This window comes from Podarcis cretensis (genome assembly GCF_951804945.1).
Source record: "Podarcis cretensis genome assembly, chromosome: 13".
In the NCBI taxonomy this organism is placed as follows: Eukaryota; Metazoa; Chordata; class Lepidosauria; order Squamata; family Lacertidae; genus Podarcis; species Podarcis cretensis.
Window position 1 is genome coordinate 24,364,708 of NC_137182.1, and position 20,900 is coordinate 24,385,607.

The window sequence follows — 20,900 nt, forward strand, 5'->3', positions numbered from 1 at the left end:
AGCACCAGAGGAGCAAGGGCATTCTAGGAAAACAACTCATTCATCTCACACCTTTAGCACCTGCTATTCTTCCTCAGAGGAATCAGATGCAGGGGTGGGGTGGGGCACAGGAGAAACAGAATTAGGGACATTCTTCCAAATGGACTTCAATGGCAAGTCCAAATTAAGCAACAAACCATTTCAAAGCTGTACTGCCTAGGCTCCCTTATTATAACTGCTTTCTAGAGAGCAGCAAAAATATTTCTCATCTGGCTCCCCCTCAACCTCATTCTAGATTTTGTGGTATTTAAATTGTTTTCATGTTTTATTTATAGACATCCTAGGACTGACAAGCAGGATAGAAATGTTTCAATGACTAAAATAATCTGTAGGAGCATTACTGGTTGTTTAATAAATTGGTGAGGCTCATTTGATATCAGGACAAAACTGACCTTTGGTATCATTGGCCCAGCCCTGTGGAATGTTCTCAATCAGCAGATGTATTCTTTATTTGCTGAAAAGTTTGCTGAAAAGTTTTCTTTGCCACCAGGCTTATGTGGACAATTTAAAAAAAATTTCTTTAATAATTAGCTGGTGATCTATTTTAATCTTTCTAAAAATTTGTATTTTATTATTTTAAGTTACAAATAAATTAGATCTAAGAAAGAAGAAAATGGCTTAATTTTTATGTGTTTTTTATTGCAAATTGTTGCAAATCGCTTTGCTATTTTTAAATGAAATTACGGCATGCAAGCATTTTAATAAATAAAAAATAAAGAACACCTCAGAAGGAATTTGCCAACTTTGTAATCAGCAAGGGACTCTAGAGCTGAGGTTTTTGGTAATCCATGAATCCATGTAAACAGATGCACCAAATTGTATCAGTAGTTTTGATGCAGCATTCAGTGTTAGGAATTTAAGACTTTCTGGCTATGAAGGTAACTACTGAAAGTTCATGTGAGCAATGCTTAAGCAAGAGAAGGAGTAGCTGAATCCAGGTGTGAGGCTTCAGTACCCTGCATCTTCATTCCTCATTTGTTCCAGAAATAGAACACAAAAATATACAGTATTAGCTTGATTTGCACAATTTACCCATCATTGGATTTTTAAGTGCAGAGTATATAACCATCAGTATTATCACCAATGTCTACACTAACTAATCAATTCAGTTGCTCCCACAAGTGATGCTAGGAAAATCTGCTTGCAAATCTGCTTTATTTGCATAATCTATCCAGTTTAGTCAACCATTCCAATTAAGAATACATTTTCTGCCTTTGCCATCTCTAAAATATCACAAATTTTATGAAGCCTTCAATATCACAGTAAGAACATGTAAATTCAATGTTTTTGAAATTTTGACTCATTTATTCAACTTAGATGCTGGTGACGTGTGAATGCACGTGTTGTGTTTGACAGAAAATGCGTAATTTATGCATCAAGCTCAACCATGGTTCAGGAAGCGTAAGTACGGAATGGCATGATGTCTGCAATAACACACTACGGTTTGTGATCAAGTTAGAAAACTAGAGTTTCTAGTGTGTACACAAAATACTATTGAAGCTAACTAAGGTTTGGTATAATATTTGAACTGACAAGCCAGAAGTTACAGCTGCTGTTCCAGAGGGCCCTTTTCAATACAGAAATGGGAGTGACGAGCAGATGGAAAACAAACTGGGATTTGTGTCTATGTTTGAAAGCGCAGTCATTTTGCATGTTGCCTCAACTGAGCCACTATAAAAGTAAGAAAGTAATATACCTACCTGTTCTGCCTCCACATAAACAAGTGGAAACCCCATTTGTTTGGTCCATGTATTCATCACAGCAGCAATAGGTTTACCACTCGATTGTTCCAGGCTTTCCCAAAGATCCTCTGTGGAAGGGGGAAAAAACTCACATGAAAATGCTCCCCCAGCTAGTAAGCAGCTGCAGTTTCATTAATACCAACACACAATTCTCTACAATTCTACTGCTGTTAGTAATTTTAAAATAATTTTAATGCAAAGAGTAATTTCCAAACTGTTCACAGCTCCAACAAATTCTTTTGACAAGGCAAGCAGCCATTACTCCCATGAAACCAATGGGGGGAAAGGGAGTGAAACCCTACAGGGGGATTTGCTTCCCTTGTCCAATCTTCCTAACCACCAATCTACACACAGCTGCAGCACCAGGACCCTCTCAACTCAGTGCTGCTGCCACTTTCAAACCTGCTACTTGGAGCCAGTGAGAATACCCCAGAAATAAAAGTTGTCATTTCGGCAATGCAAATGTCCTTGGTATCACAGTTTTAAGCTATAACAGCACCCCAAATTACTAGGCCCATGTTTTCTAGGGATGTGCACTTAGAAAAAATGTTTTGCTTTCCACTCATTATTGTCTCAACACTTTGACTTCACCCCAATAGGCTCGCTCCTCCATTGTCTTCTGAGATAGACGGATGCTAACAATGATTGTCTCATTTCCTTTGTTTCATTCATTTCTCCTTTGTTACGGTTCTACACTGACTGCAGTGCTGATCCAGCCTGTTTTCTGGTGCCTCCATTTCTTAAATGAAACCCAAATATCATGAAAACTGCAGGTGCTTTACACAGATTGCAAAAAGGGTTCCCAAAAGCTATTATGGGGTGCCATTCTTTAAGCTTCCCAGTGCTTTATGCTTCAGACTGGACAGTTTTCATGTCTTGCCACTTTTAAAAGACTCCAGGATTACCTCATCCCTGGCCTCCTACAGAATATTCCCTTGATATATCCTTTGCTAAGCAATGTAATGTCATATGCATGCTGATCTCAGGGTCTTCTCCACATGGTTTCTGGCTGCTCCAGAGCCAGGAAAAATAGGCTGGCTCAAATCCAGTGGCTCTCTCTTGTAGTCCTGATGAAGTCAGCACTTTGCACGTGGTGAAAACAAAGGTTCTGGATTGGACCTATAAAAAGGCGCACAGTCCGTGCAGCGTGCTGAGCAACTATTAGGAGAATTGCCTGCAGGCTGGAGATTCACTGGCTTCTGAATTCTCCCAGTTAGAAGCTGCCCAAGGGGAATGGATTGCACTGCCCTGTTTCCCTTCCTTTAAAGGGGGGTGGGCAAGAGGGAGGTGAAATCCAAGAAGGGGTTGAAATGAGGGAAGTAATCAATGTACCCTTAAACAGTCCAAGGAAGAAGTAATCGGGGGGAGGGGACGGACCAGTTAAATTGCAGGAAAAAAACCAAGAAAATTCACTCACTGAATTTGTTCAGTGCTGAAAGCAGAGATGGTCTGGACACTATGGGATGACTCCTCCCCACAAGACAGCATTGACACATGACCCTGCCTGATCAATCAGAGGAAGAGCATCCCAGCATAAAGGCTGTCCTCCAGGAGCCTCTGGGGAATTAAAGGATTTTGCTTCTCCCATTCAGTTTTGTACTTTTCATTCATTTCTCTCAAGAGATTAATTAGGAACTAATGGTTTTATTTTAAATTTCTTTTAGAAATGAATACACACCTGTACTAGGATGGATCTGGCTATTGCTTTGTTTTTTTATTTAAAATGTATCTATATTACTATGCACTGAAGTTACATATAGAGGTTCACAACAATTAAAACAATATAAAATCTAAATTAAAAAGCAAATGTAACACTGAAAATAAAACAGCAAAGCAGCAGTTAATTCCCATAGGCCAACTGAAACTGAAATACATTTGCATATTTCTGCATCTGCAGACAGCAGAGTTATGACCAGTTAAGCCTGCACTGATCAATGAATTATGTTAACATGGATCTTAAAAACTGCCAGGAGTCCCACAAAATCCAGAACATCTCGTATGGGTTCTGAAGTGCATCAGAAATCTCTTCTCAGTCCTGTCTTTCTGACTGCCAGAGACATTCTGGAATTATTTGGCTGTTCAGTGTTCATTGATGCTGGTCTGTCAGCAAGAAAATAGGCTGCTGCCAGGCTGCTTCACAGCTTGTGCCAGGAATTCTTTGATTATGCTTCTTCCTGATCTCACTTGGGCTTCTCATTTGTTTCTCTTTGTCCCTTCTGTGAGCTTACATTCTGAGGCGGTTTGTGTGCCCAGACTTCATTTCTGTTTCCCTGCCTACTCCCATCGTTCCACGCTGGCTTCCCTAATCCCAATTCTGTCCAAGAAGCTAGGCTGCTTGTGTTCTAGCAAGTTCCTGAGAAATCGGAAACTGTCTGCAATGTACGGGTATGACTTGTCAATGCACAAAAGGAACAACTCAGATCTGTTAGGGAAAGCGCAAGTTCAAGTTGACAACATTTAAACACTTAGTTAAGTACTTAAATTCCACTTATTTCAAGAGAACATAGGTATGTGCCTCAGTTCCCTGTGCTGTAGCCAATATATTTCCCAAGGAAGTGGGAAATTACTGAAATGTTACAAAAAAAGGGGGGGGGGGAGCTAACATCTGAACTGGCTTTGAGTTGCCATACAACTGCCAGTTACATTCTGATGGAAAATAACTGCTGACAGAACTTCCTCCTCTCCCCCCCACAAATCATTTTGCTTGAAGAGAAGCTGGAATGCAAAGAGCCACACAACTTGTTTGCAACACCCAATTGAGTTTTGGGTTTGCCTTGTTAGAAGGAGAAGACTCCATCCCCCAGGGGAATCTACTTTTGAAATGGGAGGCGACAATGAAACGACAATTTGTGATATGGCTTGAGGTTCTGCTGTTCAGGCAAAGCTCCCTTTAAATAATGTCAAGTTCCTGAGCAAGTCAAAAGCAGCTCTTCAGATTGATGGTCAGAAACACTACTGAATACTTGGAACAGTAACCCAAAAAAGCATCAACAGGGTGCAATCCCTCCCTTGGCAGAGAGGTATAGTTTCAGCTCTCTGTTCTGTACAGAACTAACCACATGACTGTATTACATATATTAAGAGCAGGAAAAGCAAAATGAGCTTCTTCCCATTCCATCGTCTATTATTGATTTTCAGACATTTAATTCATGTATGATCATTGGGGGGGGGGGGGGTTAGCAGAGGATCAGAATAGAAGATCAGGGTCAGGAAATATACAAGCCACGTTTCCAATTCAGAATCTGACCTGGGTTTTCCCCAAAGTAAATTTAGCCTATTACTACTGCAAATTTCCAGATGGTCAGAGAAAAGTATTGTGAGAAAGATCACACACTCATACAGATAAAGTTTGAAAGGAAACACTTTGCTGGTGAACTTCCCTGCATTTCAGGCAGAAACAAATTATCACTGGGGGGTGCAACTTCTCTGTGTAATGTAATGTTCTGGGGACAACAAAAGAGAGAGTACAAACACAACAGCCAATTACCTGTAGCTGCATTCTTATGTTGAAACTTGGTAAGGTAGAGGTGCATTCCTTTCCGAAAGTCCTGTGAATGTAATATTTTTATTTTTATTATATAAACAACTTCTTCAAAATTAGCTTATCACTGGACGGGACTGGAATGTAATGTGTTCTTTTCCACCAAACTATTGATTCTTTTCATGAGCTAGCAGGTTTTTTTTGGCAAACCCAGATTAAATTTGTGCACCATCTTTGCACTCTTCTAGTAGCAGGCAGTCCCTTAAAACTGGCAATATTGCTGAGGAACAGAGCCACAAGCTTCTGCAACAGGAATTCACTGCTTAATTTAAGAGTGCTGGAACATGTGAAACTAAATAATGTGACTTTTAGATAGGCTTTGAGCCTCTACACTATTAAGCCCCAATACCAATTTTTGGATCCTTCCAATCCTGTGGCAACTCCTAACCACTTTAACTTAACCTCTCTGCTGCTCACAGATATTTTGTGCTGTTTGCAACCATTTTGATACATTAATGGTTGAAAGCCAGTTGAAAAGCATTCAAAAAACATTTCAAAACGTTTTAAACATTAGTTGAAAAATAATGAACCTTGAAATTGCAAAGTCCACTTGGGCACTTAAATGGATAGTCTGATTAAAATCAGTATTGAAAAACTTTATCTGCTTTCCATTTCATACTATAATAATTATTCTTTCACTGCAAAATGCATTTACAAATATGTCTTTTAAAGTGGTTAATTTTAGAACAGCCATATGTCAGCAGCTTTTTGGAATACTGAATTAAGGAAGATTAAAACAGTGTTAACAAAGCAGTTTCAATATCATTTTAATGATTAAAAATGACAAAATTGAAAAGCATGAAGTCTGGTATTGACTTAGAATTCAAATCATACATACTACGCCATAAAATACAAGAGGCGTGGACAGCAGGTGAATGCAGGGTGCCTATTTACATAACGTGTAAAATTGTGACTTGCTCTTGTGCCCCACGTGTTGATTCTACACACCAGAGAATTTTGGGAACCGACCCAAATCCAATTCTGGGAACCAACCAGTTCTTCCCAAAAGTGATTGAGAGTAAGAATTTCAGCTTAAGGCAAATAAAGATCCTGGTTTGTGTCCAGATGTATGGAGCATATTTAATATTAATAAGGGTCACAATTATCCACATAGAGTAATGGAACCAACATCGAATCATAGAATCGTAGAGCTGCTGGAAACAGAAAGCTGGACTAAATAGACCTTTGCTTGATCCACCAAGCTCCTTACCACACAACCCTTTCTACATAAAAGAACACAGGACATCCACAGTTACCCTAGATGTCAGTGGCAGTAAAGTTATAGATTTACCTCATCCCCAACGTAGTCATGTAGCATTCGAATTACTGACGCACCCTTGCTGTAAGAGATTGCATCAAATATTTCATCTACTTCAGATGGATGGCCCACATTGACCTGGGGTGAGAAAGGCAACAAGGCATCAGAACAGACCACATTTGATTTGCATCTCCAGTTACAGATATAAGAAGCAGTGTTAAGGTAACTAAGTCATTTAGTCTCTAAGATAAAGCATTCTTGGTTGCTTTCCTCTGGCGCCCCAGCCTGTTATCAGAGGAAGAATTTCTAACAATGAGAGAGCATGTGGCAAAGCATATGCAAACTCCACTGATTGCAGCAGTTGGCACTCACTTCAATAGGGTGACTGTTGTCTAAGGCATCCAGCTCCTGAGCTCGTGTGTAATCGGCAGAAACAAATTGTGTCCAGATATCGTATTCTGGAAAACAATGGTCCACACAGAGGTACTCAATCCAGGATGCAAAGCCCTCATTGAGCCATAGATGGGTCCACCATTCCTACGAAGAATTGAGAAAATTGCTGATACTAAAAGCAGAGCACCAGAGCATCAAGATAAAAGGACAAGGAGTTGCCATTGGTCTCTGAGATCTCAGGTCTCCATCACTGAAACCTCTGATTCTCTTAGAGATGTGGAACTCCTTACTAACAGGTACAAATATTGTGCAATTCTGTGTACGAGGAGAAAAAACACAGAACTCGGCATTCTATAAAATAATGTCTTTACAAAGCAAGTTTCTAGTCCCCACACCTTAAAAACTAGGAAGACAACGCTTGATGAAATCTCAGTAGCAGCCCGGGGGGGGGGGGGGAGAGATGGCTGCAGTATTGTGGGGAATAAATCAAATGGGAACATTCTCTATCAGCCACTGAAGGAATGCCTTTGTTTAGTAGGCTAAGATTTTAAACAGAAATGGGAAACACAATACAAGTGAAAGCTGCAACACAGTAACTGTTCTCTGTGCAGAATGAAATGTATCAAGTAAGAATGAACCCCACCAGTGGATAAGAAATAACTAACTGAATTCTAGATAAACTCAATCCGAATTTGATGTTGGGGTGGGTGGGTGGGGGGAACAGAAATTCCCAACTCTATCACAGCTTCAAGTAGATCAGGTTTCAAGGTAAAGTTCTAGGGCTTCAATGCTCAGAAGCATTACCAGGATTAATGCAAGTGAGGACAATGATGAAATCCACTCTAACCACACTTTTCAATTCCCCCCCCTCCCACCACCTAGAAAATATTCTCCTTTTACACATTTTTGTGGTCTTTGAAAGTTTCATCTAGGCAGTCAGTCAGCCAAATGCAGGCCTGCAAGGCAAACTGAGCCACGTAGCAATAATTGCTGGTCACGTGATTTGCAGCTGAAGGGAAGAGGGTTAAAAAATCCTGCCTTACCACCCCCTTAGCACGCTCCAACTTCAATGTTCAATGTGTTGTCTTTCAAACCTATGTTCACAGATACTAGAAATGGGCTTTTTTAAAAAAAAAAAAACAGCTGAAATTCTCAGAATAGGCAGCCTCCCATGCAGACCAGGGCAAGACCTACTTATCTTTAAAAAAACCTGTCCCATCTTATGGTCTTAAACCAGTCTCAAGATGAACTTTATGCATGTATAATTCGGAATGCTAGTTTATAGAACCCAGACAAATTTCCGTGCTTTGCACAGTGGCAGTACTGTAGCCCGTGAGGTTAATCTGATGCATGATTATTGCTTATTGGGGATACAGAGTCAGTTAGGGGGTGGAGAAAAAGAGATTTACTTATTTTTTAAGACATTTGTCCGCAAAATCGAAAATAGACATTACAATAATACCTGCTTGATTAATGTGGTATGAACATTGAATCTCACAAGCTAAGAAGTGGTGCATAGGTAAAGGTAAAGGTACCCCTGCCCGTCCGGCAGGGTGCATACACTATTCCAAATAGAGACAGGATAAAGTGTGAACTGCATGAGCCATGTGCACTATTGCTAGGCGCACAGTGCATGAAAATCTACCAGCGCAGTCACATTCTCAAGTACAATTGAGAATCTTTGCAACCGTAATGGGGAAGAAGAATGCAGAAGTTTTATTTAGGGATTGAGAACCAATAGAATTATTGGCCAACATCTCATGCCTTTTCAGTGAAAATAATCTCATTAGCTCAGGACTGTGGTGCCTGCTGAAGTCTAACACTAGCACACCAAGTGTGATGGAACCATTTCTTTCTGTGGAAAGTGTCTGTGCTTATCACCAGCTAGCCATGCCAGACATGCAAGCAAAAATAGTGTATTGAACTCATGCAAAGAGAAAGAAAAGTTGGCACACAAGTTGCTGGGCGTTGTTTTTTTGTTTTTTGTTTTTTTTAAAGTGGGGGAGCTACTTTGATTTGATAAATGGATTTGAAAAGCCCATAGAGTCAGGTAAATACTGCTGCATGCTTTGGTACGGCTGGGTTTATTGAAAAGGTCAGCTCTCTCCTGAGTCCCTCCTTCATTTCATAGAAGAGCTGGTTAGTCACACAAAGCTGCCTCTGCCATGTTTCCAACTGCCCTGGTGGCATGTCAACTACTAAAAATATGCCACTGGTTTTGTGAATAATGTTTTTCCATTTCAACAAGTTCTACTGTAGCAACGGAGAGGCCATGTGACAAAGGAGGAAAGGTGGCCTTGCCAGTAATGAAGGGGTGGGGGGAATGACATACAAAAAATTAAACTGAAAAGAAAAGAGGTTAAACTTTCCTCTCATTTGCAAGTAAAGTTATCTTGTGGGCACCGATTATGGAGACATTAGGAGGAAAACAAAGCTATTCCCCTAGATCTTAAGGCAGGGACTGAGAACCTTTATCCCTCCAAATGTTGAACTACAAATCTCATCAACCTGGCCATGGTGAATGACGCTGATGGAGTTGGGAGTACAGACAATATAAATAAATATTTGTAAACCACTTAGAGATTTAGTATTAAGTGGTATATAAACATATGAAATAAATAATAATCTGGAAGGCCACAGGTTCACCATTCCTGCTGTAACATATGGAAATTCAATAAGCACTCTGAAACGTCACAGAGAGAAATCCTTTTCCACATGTGGATAGTACTTATTGGATTTGAATGTTAAGTTTATAAATAGGTCTGTATTTAGTGATTTTACACTAATACCACTGAGGTATACCTAATTGTCATCTAACTCAGCACCCTAAGAATTTCAGCTCCCTACACGTTTAAAAGACTTTATAGCTACAAAGATAAGCTTGTAAATGTGTGGATCACCCCATATGCCAGAAGCAGCATCAGTTCCCTTCATAGATCCTCTCCCCATGGATACTAATTTTAGAATTATGAAAAATATCTGCAAGTCTGGTGAATTTGCAGATTTGCACAAATCAGAAGTTTCTGACCTGCCTAGACTTGCAATGGGTGAGGGGGATCGTAATGGTATTTGGGTTAAGCAGTTAACGCAAGTGTGAGGTTTTAACCTTATTATTATTATTTATTTAATTCAATGCTTTATTGTCTATTATGGCACATTCTTTCGCATTGCTGGGCATTGTGAATCCTAGAGGGGAGCAGACAAAATGTTCAATGGTAGTGCACAACGCTTCTCCCTATAGCGTCTCATGAGGCAACCTGTGGGCCACATCTAACCCACTGAAAATCTCCAGGTGCTGCTGATGCCCCAATACTGCTGTTTTTCCTAATAATACTCTGCATAGGCAGACATGCACACTTGCAGTACCATACGAAAACATGAGGCATCTGCTGCGACCATGAGCAGATACACTCAGGACAAGTACCGTAGTTTTCGCTCCAAAACACGCACTTTTTTGCTCCTAGAAAGGGAAAATGCCTGTGTGTGTTAAGGAGCGAATGCACGGATCGGAGCCATGGCTGCCGTCAGTCAAGCAAAGCGGGAGCCGCTTACACACTCTAGGAGGCTCTCGCTTTGCTTGCTTTAAAGCGACCTGGAGCCGGGGAGGAGGGAGGGAAGGAGAGCCATGGCAGCAAAGCAGGCAGCAGCCGCTTACACGGGAGGAGGGACAGACACTAGCAAAGGTCTGCGCGCTCTCTAAACAGAGCAATGAGGCTGCAGAGGGACGGCAGGAAAGATAAAATTTAAGCAACCAGCAGCAAAATAAAACCAACCTCGAGCTCTGAGCCACGCAGTGAAAACCAGGAAGTTAAAAAAAAAAGGCTGGGGATGGAGCAGCTTGTTTTCAGGCAGGATAGATTCGAGCATTGTCTGGGTCCTAGTGCCCCTACCACTTTTTTGTGCTCCATTCTATTGCTGCTGGTGGCTGCTTATCACTCAGGCTACAAGGAGGAGCGCTTTTACACAGCTAATGGTGAATCCCCTGCAATCCAAGTCCTCCTCACTTGCTCAAATCTATTCTGCCTCAAAACAAGGAGCGGAAGGAAAAGGCTGCAAACTGTTAAATGGAAAAAAACCCAGGCACAGGGCAAGTACCTTAAGTATACCTTTAAAGCAACAGTGCTCTTTCCCTCCCTCCTCCCCGCTCAGCTCGCTGAAAAGCTCCTTCTCCACGCGTGCTCCTTGTCCCTTGAGTGCTTTTCCTTCCCTCCCCACTTAAAACGTGGTTACAAAGCACGGATCCACATGGATCCTCAGGATTTTTGCACTGGGCTACCCCAAACTCACCATCAGATCACACGTCTGTGGCCACAGCATGAACCATAAAAATCATGCACCCACTGTTTCGTTCAGAATATTTTTTTCTTGTTTTCCTTCTCTAAAAACTACGTGCGTGTTATGGTCAGATGCGTGTTATAGAGCGAAAAATACGGTAATAGGCGGGAAACTGAGTAACCTTAATCTAAGCCCAGAGCAAGGGAAAGTCAAATACAATTTTTGTACCATAGTCACAAGGTTCCCAAACCACTGGTGAGCAAGCTCATGGCCCACGACGAGAGCCACCCATTGGCGGGAGGAGGAACAGGAGTTTTTGGGATCTATCAGCAGTGCAGTTTCCCTGTGTATGAGAAAGAACAGAGACTGAAGCAAGGTGACTTAGAGAGAAAAGCACAATTTTTGAAATCAATCAAGCTATCAAACTCATCTAAACAAGAGTGCTTCATGCTTATAGGTGAAAACAGCAAGGTTAACATTTCATATCTGCTAGGATGCAACAAAGAGTACTTTTCCTCAGAAGGAAATGAGGGAAGACAGCACCATCACACCTACCCCTCAAAAATACATCTCATTTAAAAATAACTGGTCTGAAAAAAGGCAGCTCAGCAAATAACTTTCCTCAGTTACACGTCAGTTTGTTGTGTTCATTTCATAAATTATCACAAAGCTAGCAACTATTTGTTCAACCCCGCAAGAGTTCACCAACAAAAACTCTCTATAAAAGGACCTATTATATAATGAATTTTTGGATTTGGGGTGTTTTACTAATTGGCATAACCAAAGCAAGGAAAGAAGCTTCCAGGTCATTACAACTCCTAAAACTCTGCAACTCTCCAGACCTATTTATTAGGACCCCATTATCCACTCTTAGCTAAAGCGTTAACATGGCTGCTTCACCTCCTGATGCCTTGAAATTTGCCCCACATTAATGAGATTGCAGTTGCCATGTTGAACGCCAGAGATATAGGTGCCAGTATTCCGATACTCTGTGTAACAGGAACTGAGCTAAAAGGGTGGGCGCTATTATTATTATTATTATTATTATTATTATTGTTACTACTACTACTACTATTATTATTATTATTATTATTATTATTTTAATGCTGTTGCTGTGTCCTTTAGCTCAGTGCACGCAGGGATGCAAAAGAGGAAGCCACAGATCTACAAGGCATGACTTCTTTAAAATGAGGCACACAGAGTGAATAGAAAGGCTTACTCTAGATCTGACACACAGAAAAAGGATACAAGGTGAGTTGTGGTCAGGGGCACTACCACTCCACACCAATATGTTTCAAAGTCTCCTAGTCACACTTCAATCTAGCTACCGGGGAATAATTTTTAAAAGGGTTTTTTCAAGAAGAGACCGGCAGAGAAAGGAAATAAAACCCAATGATCACATGATTGTGTACAAAAAAGTAAAAGGTCTCTTATGCTCCTTGCAAAATTTTGCAAAGTTGTTTCTGGTCTACACCTCTTTTTTTCCAGTGGGAGCAGTGACAGGCTGGGCAAATGGCCAAACTATGTTCCATCTGCTCCATTTGAACATTCATTTGGTTAGCACAGAGCCATCGTAACTAGGGCTGCTACAATTAAGTAATCAGTTAACACTGACTGATTAAACGGGGGTAGATTTTTAGTCACTCAGCAGATTTTTTTATAAATTGATTGTTTTTTACAAATACTTCGAAAAACGGCAGATGGGAAATGCTTTTTATGAATGAAAGTTTGGGAAATGGTGGGAAAGGAACAAATGATTCTTTTTTCTTTTGTCCTGAAAACCTTTTAGAGGGATGGCTGGTCAAGAAAAAATACAGTATCTACATAGGGGGGAAACTGCTGTGATTCGATGGTCAAAGATATAGGAACAATGGCAACTAGAGAGGAAGTCAGAGACTTCTGATGACCTGGGCTAGAGTTATTTTAAATCAAAATATTTTAAAGGGTACACTTGCCATAGCTGTACCAGATCAGAAACGTGGCAGTACAGTGAGCTCAGTTACCACTAACCATTTTGCCCAAACTGGTTTTGCCCAAACTTTCCAGCAATGGTGGAAAGATGTTGGAGACCACCAAAGGTCACAGTGATTTGCGTGGGAGAGGGAAGGATTTCAAAATTTCAAAAATAATTGGCAATCTGGAAGAATGGGGTTCAGTCCATAGAAAGATATGGCACTAGAGTGTTCTGATATAAAGGAACCCCCCTCTGTTCTCACTGTAAGATAAGGCCCACCCACAAACCCGAGGAGTTTGCCTGGCAGCTTGAAACAATTTGGAAACAGCAGGATGGGTTGAGAAAAAGAATGCATCTGCACAGGCCCAAAGACTGCCATAAATCTGTGGTGAAGGCGTTAGGAATGCAACAAAGATAGATCAGATGGAGTGTGTGTGTGTGTGTGTGTGTGAGAGAGAGAGAGAGAGAGAGAGAGCGCGCTAGGCAGCAAGGAAAACTTGGTATACTACTTTAGAACTACAAATTGAACTAAAAGTTGCACAAAGATCTTTTCTAAGTGTATAATGCAGAGACTCATCCCCACATACAGTTTTTCTTCAACTGCAACCCTCATTCCCCTGCTCAATGCACCTACAAGCTAAGGATGACAGGGAGCGTTTGCTTAGAGAATTCCTAACAAAGGAAATGCCCCCATGCCATGCTTTATCTTTCAAATGAATTTGTGTCAGCTGCCCTAGCACCAAATCCCCAACTGCTCTTTATGTTTGTAGTAAGTTAGAAGCAGTTTTATATGAAAGGAAGGAAGCTATTCAAGGAATCTGCTCATGAGACTGGTCTTCAATGCACTATATGTAATGCTAGAATATGCATGGGCTAATGTGGTTCTGGAGATTTATTGCTGGAAAATTTGTTAAAGGCATATGCAGCCCCTAAATTACTTGAGAATTACCATATTTTCCCACCTATAAGATGACCCATGTATAGGACGACCCCTATTTTTGGGGACTCAGATTTAAGAAAATGGGGGGAGATGTATCTGTTTATTTTTGACCCTAATTTTTGAGGGGGAAAACCTAGTCTTATACACAGAAAAATAGGGTATATCTTACAAAATGCACACTGTACGCCTGCTGTTTGACATTTTTGCATAAGGAGCTTATAACTTTTAAAAAATGGGAATCTCCAAAAGGACAAAAACCATACATAATTTTTTTTCCACTTTGCAGCTACAAAAGTTTACCTGCTCAGCTTGAAAATAAAGTGAACTTCCCATTCTCTAAATGGGTGCAGGGCGAAATACTGGTGTGCTCTTGACCACAATTAAGTTAAATATGGAAGTTCTGATACTGACCATGATTATGGTTAAGCAGCATTTGAAACCAACTTAGAACTCTGAATTCAACTCCTGATCAGCTAACCCTGCTTGGCCTAGAATATAGTGAGCATCAATGTCAATGGAAGTTAACTGTGGTTGAGGAGAAGGGTAAGTTCATTTCCGAGAAGAGGTATAGGAGAAAACATGCAACTCGCAACTTGTTTATGATATCTTAACCATGGTTATGAGAGTGGTAGTGCTCACACACAACACAAAACCACAGTTTGAGTATGCGGTCTTGTGTGCTCCCCGTCTACCCTCTTCAATCACGGAAGACTGGAAGACTTTGCTTCTGCTTTCAGATACATGCATTTTCTTGTTGTGTCTAAACTGACAACTGTGGATGGTGCTAGCTATGGTTTACTGTGGCATACACATATCACTAACAACAGCCTGAAGTTGGCTTGTTTCAATAAACTTTAGTTTGTTTGTGTTCAGACAGAAATAGAAATTGGCTACTTGAAAATGGAAGCAAAAGCCTACAATGTCATTGTGGCCATGATAGTGCAGAAGAGGAGAGCATATGAGCGGTAACTATGGAATACTAAACTTTGTGTTGGTATTATGTGTGATTGTAGCTTGTGTCTGCATTGGGCCACAGAAGGGTAGGAGAAGATACAAACAAAGGATCTAAATGAAAGGTGCTGCATTTTTAAAATAATGTAATATTCTTGAATACTGTGGCTTTATAAAGCTCTACTTTTCTGGGGGATATGCTCAAATACCTATTTTTGTAGAAACTTCAACTTGCGCAAAATGGAAAATAATTTTGAGGAAATTACCAAACAAGCCCAAATCATTACAGCTTTCTACACTATATCTGATAAAACGTGGAAAAATTAGTCAACAAAGGACACGGAAGGGAGGAAAGACAGTATTTAACAGCATACCTATAAGTAACAAGGCCCCAGTTCTCCATGGCACCTTTATAAAATAAATACAAAGGTTTATTGATATTGATACACACAACCATCTCCTAAAATGTTTTACAATTCAAATAAAACTCAGAGGTAACACAAAATACTTTACCAGCTGCAAAGTCTGCAATAGCTATGAGATCAATTTTAGGGAGAGGGTAAGGAACATTGAAGTAATCCTTATAAAAAGGCAGCGTTTTAGCAGCAACCTAAGGGGGGAAAGCAGAAAAATGATAGAGAGCATGGTGTGTTAAGTCAAAATAAAGAAGACCTGTTAACTGACTTTAAGACATTGTGCTTTAACTTTTACTCCTAAGCCAACTGCAGTTGTTGTTAAAACTATGTCAACTCTGGCCTTTGCCAAATCTACACACACAACATGTTTACATAAAGGAACATGCGTGTTCTGATGAATATCTGCAAAAAAGAGAGGCCTGAACAAATTCCAAAGCTATCTAAACCCTGCACCAAAGAGGACTTAATGGTTGCCCAGAGGATAGGCGTAAGGGTTTTAAAGCCATTTTATCTGCCCCCAGGGACATACCTAATCAAATTTGAAGAAGTATGTGTATCCACAGTTTTACCCATAAGGAAAAAAATGTTTAACATAAAGTTCACAATTTATCACTTCATCTCTTCCCCAGCTCCACCCAATCACACAAGCTGTAAATCTCTGAAGCCTGCATAATTAGGTGACGCTAAAATATTATGGAGCTAACCATTTATAAGTTGTTCAGCTTAGGTGATAATGTACACCCTACTTCCAACCAGTGCCTGGAAAACAAAGTTCCTCCTGCGACAGCATGAACATCAGAGGTTGCCCAAGTCAGGCCTTATGCAAAATTCATCTAGGCCAGGCTTCCTCAAACTCAGCCCTCCAGATGTTTTTGGAACTACAATTCCCATCATCCCTGACCACTGGTCCTGTTAGCTAGGGGTCATGGGAGCTGTAGTCCCAAAACATTTGGAGGGCTGAGTTTGCCTATGCCTGATCTAGGCTAATACAGTGGAACCTCGGTTTTCGAACGTAATCCATTCTGGAAGTCCGTTCGACTTCCAAAATGTTCGGAAACTGAGGATCAAAGGGCTGTCAGCAAGTTCAATGAGGAAAATTGAGAAACACGCCTCGGAAGCTGTTCAACTTCTAAGGCACGTTAAAAAACGGAAGCATTCACTTCAGTGTTTTTGGCATTCAGCTTCCGAAACATTCAGCAGCTGAGACGTTTGAAAACCAAGGTTTGACTATGTATTGTCTACACTGACCAGCAGCAGCTCTCCAGTGTTTCAGACATGGGTCCTCTTCAGGCTTACCTGAAGATGCCAGGGATTAAACCTGGGACCTTTTACACTCAAACAACCATGTGTATTGTCAATAAGCTCCCTGCATTAAGAAAATACATCTAAGTTTCTTTCTTTTTTTTAGATTTTCTTCAATTTAACACAGGAATGGCAGCTAAGCAACTGAAGCAAGAAAGTGCAAATAATATTAAAATATTTCAAGTCAAAAGCAGGGGCACTGTCAAAGTTACTGAAAGATATGGAAGCATGCTTTACCTCTAATGCAAACTTTCCTTGTTCTGCTTTGCCAACTGGAGTGTAAACACGGACTAACACGCCATCAGTGGACCTGGTCTCAACGAAGTCATATTCTCCAACCACAAAAGCAACGAGATATGTTGACATCACAGGAGTTCGGGCAAATTTCACTTCCACCAGGTTTTCATCATCAGGGTAGGGCCTCCGATCAGTGACATTCTTTCCAAGGAAAGATGTTTGGAAGAGACTTGTTAGATTGGCTTTGAAGCATCACCAGATTTCACGAGATTGCAGGAGAGATCAGGGCTGGTATTTCCTGAGCTATTTTGCAGTATCAAACAGATGTGTGAAACGAGTCTCATTAACTTGCTCTTTTCCTTTCTGTGCAGTTTCCCTAATCTCGTTCTATCATATCCTTTCTTGCTTTCTGCCAAGTTGCTCTTCATTACGAAAAAGCGGGGGGGGGGGGGGCTGCAACAGGGTCCACATCTCCAGTTCTTGTTTTACCCATTACCAAGGCAACCGGGATGTAAGAAAGGTCATCAAGACAATTTCCAGCCTCCGTAACCACCAACATCTTAATTTCTTGATCCTCGTACTATTTAGATTGCCAACTACTATCCTGCATGCTCTTGCCTACCCACCCATTTCCCCCTAGGTTGCTGTTAACCATAGTTCAGTATTATTTCTACATCAACCTTGGTTAGAGAGTTGCTGTAAACCAAGAATTTTAGGTTTGCTCAGAACCACACTAAACAGGCTTGCAAACCATGATTTACAGCATGTGAACTGAGCTAATGGTTTGAAATAGACAGTATTTCCTGCTCCTCTGCCTGCAAGAGAACAAATGGACATACAAGCTCTTCAGGCTTAGATTGGAAAAAGGAAAGAACCTCTAGGTTTATTTAGCCCAAACAAGTTCTTCCTCAGGAGCACGCTTGAAGATTTGTTTCAAGATGCATTCAAGTTTTTAACTAGGGTTAAGTCAACAAACCATGATATAATACCAGAGGTAACCATCATGCCTATTTATATACAATGACCAACCATGGTTTCACTTTACATGAACAAGCCACAAAAGGCCTCAGTCTCTCATGGAGTCTTTCTAGCCACTAGTCTTTCATGCACAGTCATTCCTATCTACTTCCTCATTCTCTGAAAATTATAGCTTAACAGTTCACTCATATAAGCTAACTAGTAAGAAAATAAACCATTTCGGGGTGTTAAAGTCTGAACATTCACATTATATCATACTGAATCTAACACACATATAATTAAATAGCATAGAAGACATACATTTAGAAGTATTGGCTTTATTTTGTTTGTTTTTAAATCATATACATACTGCTTTATTGTACATAGAATCCCTAACTGGTTGTAAAAAGAATTTATCATACTCATATTAGACCCACTGAAACTAATGTATCTAAGTTAACCATGTCCATTAATTTCAAACAGTCTACTCCGAATGGTGTTTGATACAACCCATTGTCTCAGATCTTCTTGATGGCATCGCCACAACTACAGTATCAATCTACATTTTATTCACTAAACACTTGACTTTTTAAGAAAACAAAAAATGTATTTTATTAAACACAAACTAAACTAAACAAAACAAAACAAACCCGGAGTACAGTTTTATAATGACATTTGGTATAGTTAAAGTACACATAATGGTAATTCATTACTAAAGTAGGTCTCTCCATAGGGAAGCTTGTGTCACATGCAGTTCTAGCAACAGTGCTGATTTGTTTATATATCATTTAATAGTGACCACATACTTAGAAATTTATGCTCCTTACAATGCCCATTTATTACCCTGCTGGGTCAAACATTCAGATAATGCTATTTCCCATACACAGGTAAATCAAGATTATAAGTAACACTTACCATATTTGACAAAGCTACCCTTTCTTTAGGAACCACCAATGAGATATCAAAAGTTGCCTTGATGGCCGGCTCATCCCAGCAAGGAAAGGCCCTACGAGCATCTGTAGCCTGAAAGAAATAAGAACATTAACTAGCCAAAGCAAGTGAGGGTGAATTCCTGACAGTACCATGCAAGAACAGACCTTAAATCCAAAAAGCTACATTTTCTAAGTAGAACACAGTCTTTAGATAACCTGGACAGAGGAACACAGAAATGCACTGCAGACCAACAACGGGGAACGGGAAGGCAAATGAAAAGAAAGATCCAAGGAAATGGGGGGGGGGGGGGGATACAGGTATTCAAGAAGCATGCACAAAACTACACTGACAGCCATTAAATTTGAAGAAGACCGGAAGCATAAAATTTGGAGAGGCATAATAATTCTACTTGGCGGCTATTGTATTTTGCTTCTATCCCTGACGGTTCCTACTAATAAGCTCTTTTCTATTATATATTTGGTGCAGTAGCAGTCAGTGAAGTGGTACAAGCAAGGCATGCGGTAGTCACCAGCTTGTTGCAGTGTTGTTACTGCTTCTTAAGAGGAGCGTGGGTGAGGTGAGCAAGTGCACTGCAGGTGCAGAAGCAGGAGGGTCAGATTAGTGCTGCCGCCACACCCACACCCCTCCCCTCTGAGGAACTGGCAGCTATGCTCAGTATTTGGAAGCCAGGTGAACAACACCACCCCATGGATTGCTACTCCCTTGGTGTACCAAATTCGTTTCAATCCTTGTCCTTTCAATGTGAGGAAGGTTATTAGGAAGCCGTTTTACAGACACAAACAAACAGACACAGCTTGTAACTTATTCAGGGCCAATCAGGCCTTGGTTCATCAGCCAATCAATGACTGAAATAATTCTTCCAAGGTTTAAATCAAAAGCATTATCCACTTATTCCACATAGATAGTAGATGCAGATCAATTACAAAAAAACCTGTACAGTTTCTGGTAAAGGGTCAGAAACCAGGCAAGGTTTCAGGTGGGGCTTTTCCAGTAGGCTTCCTACCTCACCCCTACACATAACCAAATGTTAACTCTTGGACAACTCTTTCCATCTCCCAGGCTTCTGTTAAAAAAATTAAATATTGGGGAGTGGGGGGAGAGATACACAGTTTACAACAAGGACTATCAGTAAATTTTAGCCCTTTCCAAAATACTGTTTATTACCTAAAGCTCTTCCAGCTACTAGATCACAGCTTAAGTAATATTTATACTGAGTGCCTTCTGCTTCATTGACAAGAAATGGAAACAGGTGGATTTCTAAAGAGGCAACAGCAAATTAGCTACAGCTAAGAAAGTACACAATTATCTTGTTAGAGATTCTAAGGTACATGCACAAGACATGCTACTTCCAATGAAAGCATTAATGGAAATGGTAGACCACAAATCATAGGAGTCCATACCTCAAACTGAGTAACAGCAGCATAGCGAGTATCTCCAGAAGGGGTGGTGTATTTACTTCGATAGAAGCCTTTCATTTTATCATTCAGCTCTCCAACAAAATCTATTTTTAACGTCCCCATTCCTTTGATTAAAAAGAGGAAGAAAGTTTATGAAGACTTGCTGTGTGGATGTGCTCCATCCAGAATATTCAAATGGGCCTATCTCCAAGTCCAAATAGTGTTTGGACTATTTGTTGTCCCTTTGGAATAACCTGTTCCCTCTCCAAATGCCTTGAGATGGAATACGTTTCAAGCATATTCCAATTAGGATGCCATTTATCTAGTGTAAATGGCACCTCCTCTCTTGTTGCAGATCAGGATTACATGGATTAATGTAAGGGTGCTGTGGTAAGGATGCTAGGGCTGGGAGGTTAGGGCTTCACAACCGTAACACCATCATTACATATTAATACAGCAAAATCAAATTGTATGTGAAGTCCAAGCCCTGAAGACTTCTAACCTAGATTAGTTAAGCAAAGTAGGAATTTGGACTTGGAGATAG

General features: G+C 40.4%; 1 protein-coding gene across 1 annotated transcript in view; it reads right to left on the bottom strand.

The window, feature by feature from the left end:
- Nucleotides 1–20,900, bottom strand: part of NPEPPS (aminopeptidase puromycin sensitive) — a 78,626-nt gene that overhangs the window by 21,606 nt on the left and 36,120 nt on the right. The window contains exons 4-13 of the mRNA XM_079949334.1: nucleotides 20,360–20,481; nucleotides 18,921–19,028; nucleotides 17,049–17,249; nucleotides 15,607–15,703; nucleotides 15,468–15,501; nucleotides 11,477–11,591; nucleotides 6,953–7,117; nucleotides 6,614–6,718; nucleotides 5,269–5,329; nucleotides 1,740–1,849 (exon numbers count right to left, since the gene is read on the bottom strand). Coding sequence (XP_079805460.1) covers nucleotides 1,740–1,849; nucleotides 5,269–5,329; nucleotides 6,614–6,718; nucleotides 6,953–7,117; nucleotides 11,477–11,591; nucleotides 15,468–15,501; nucleotides 15,607–15,703; nucleotides 17,049–17,249; nucleotides 18,921–19,028; nucleotides 20,360–20,481 — 1,118 coding nt within the window. The remainder of the gene's footprint in view (nucleotides 1–1,739; nucleotides 1,850–5,268; nucleotides 5,330–6,613; nucleotides 6,719–6,952; nucleotides 7,118–11,476; nucleotides 11,592–15,467; nucleotides 15,502–15,606; nucleotides 15,704–17,048; nucleotides 17,250–18,920; nucleotides 19,029–20,359; nucleotides 20,482–20,900) is intronic.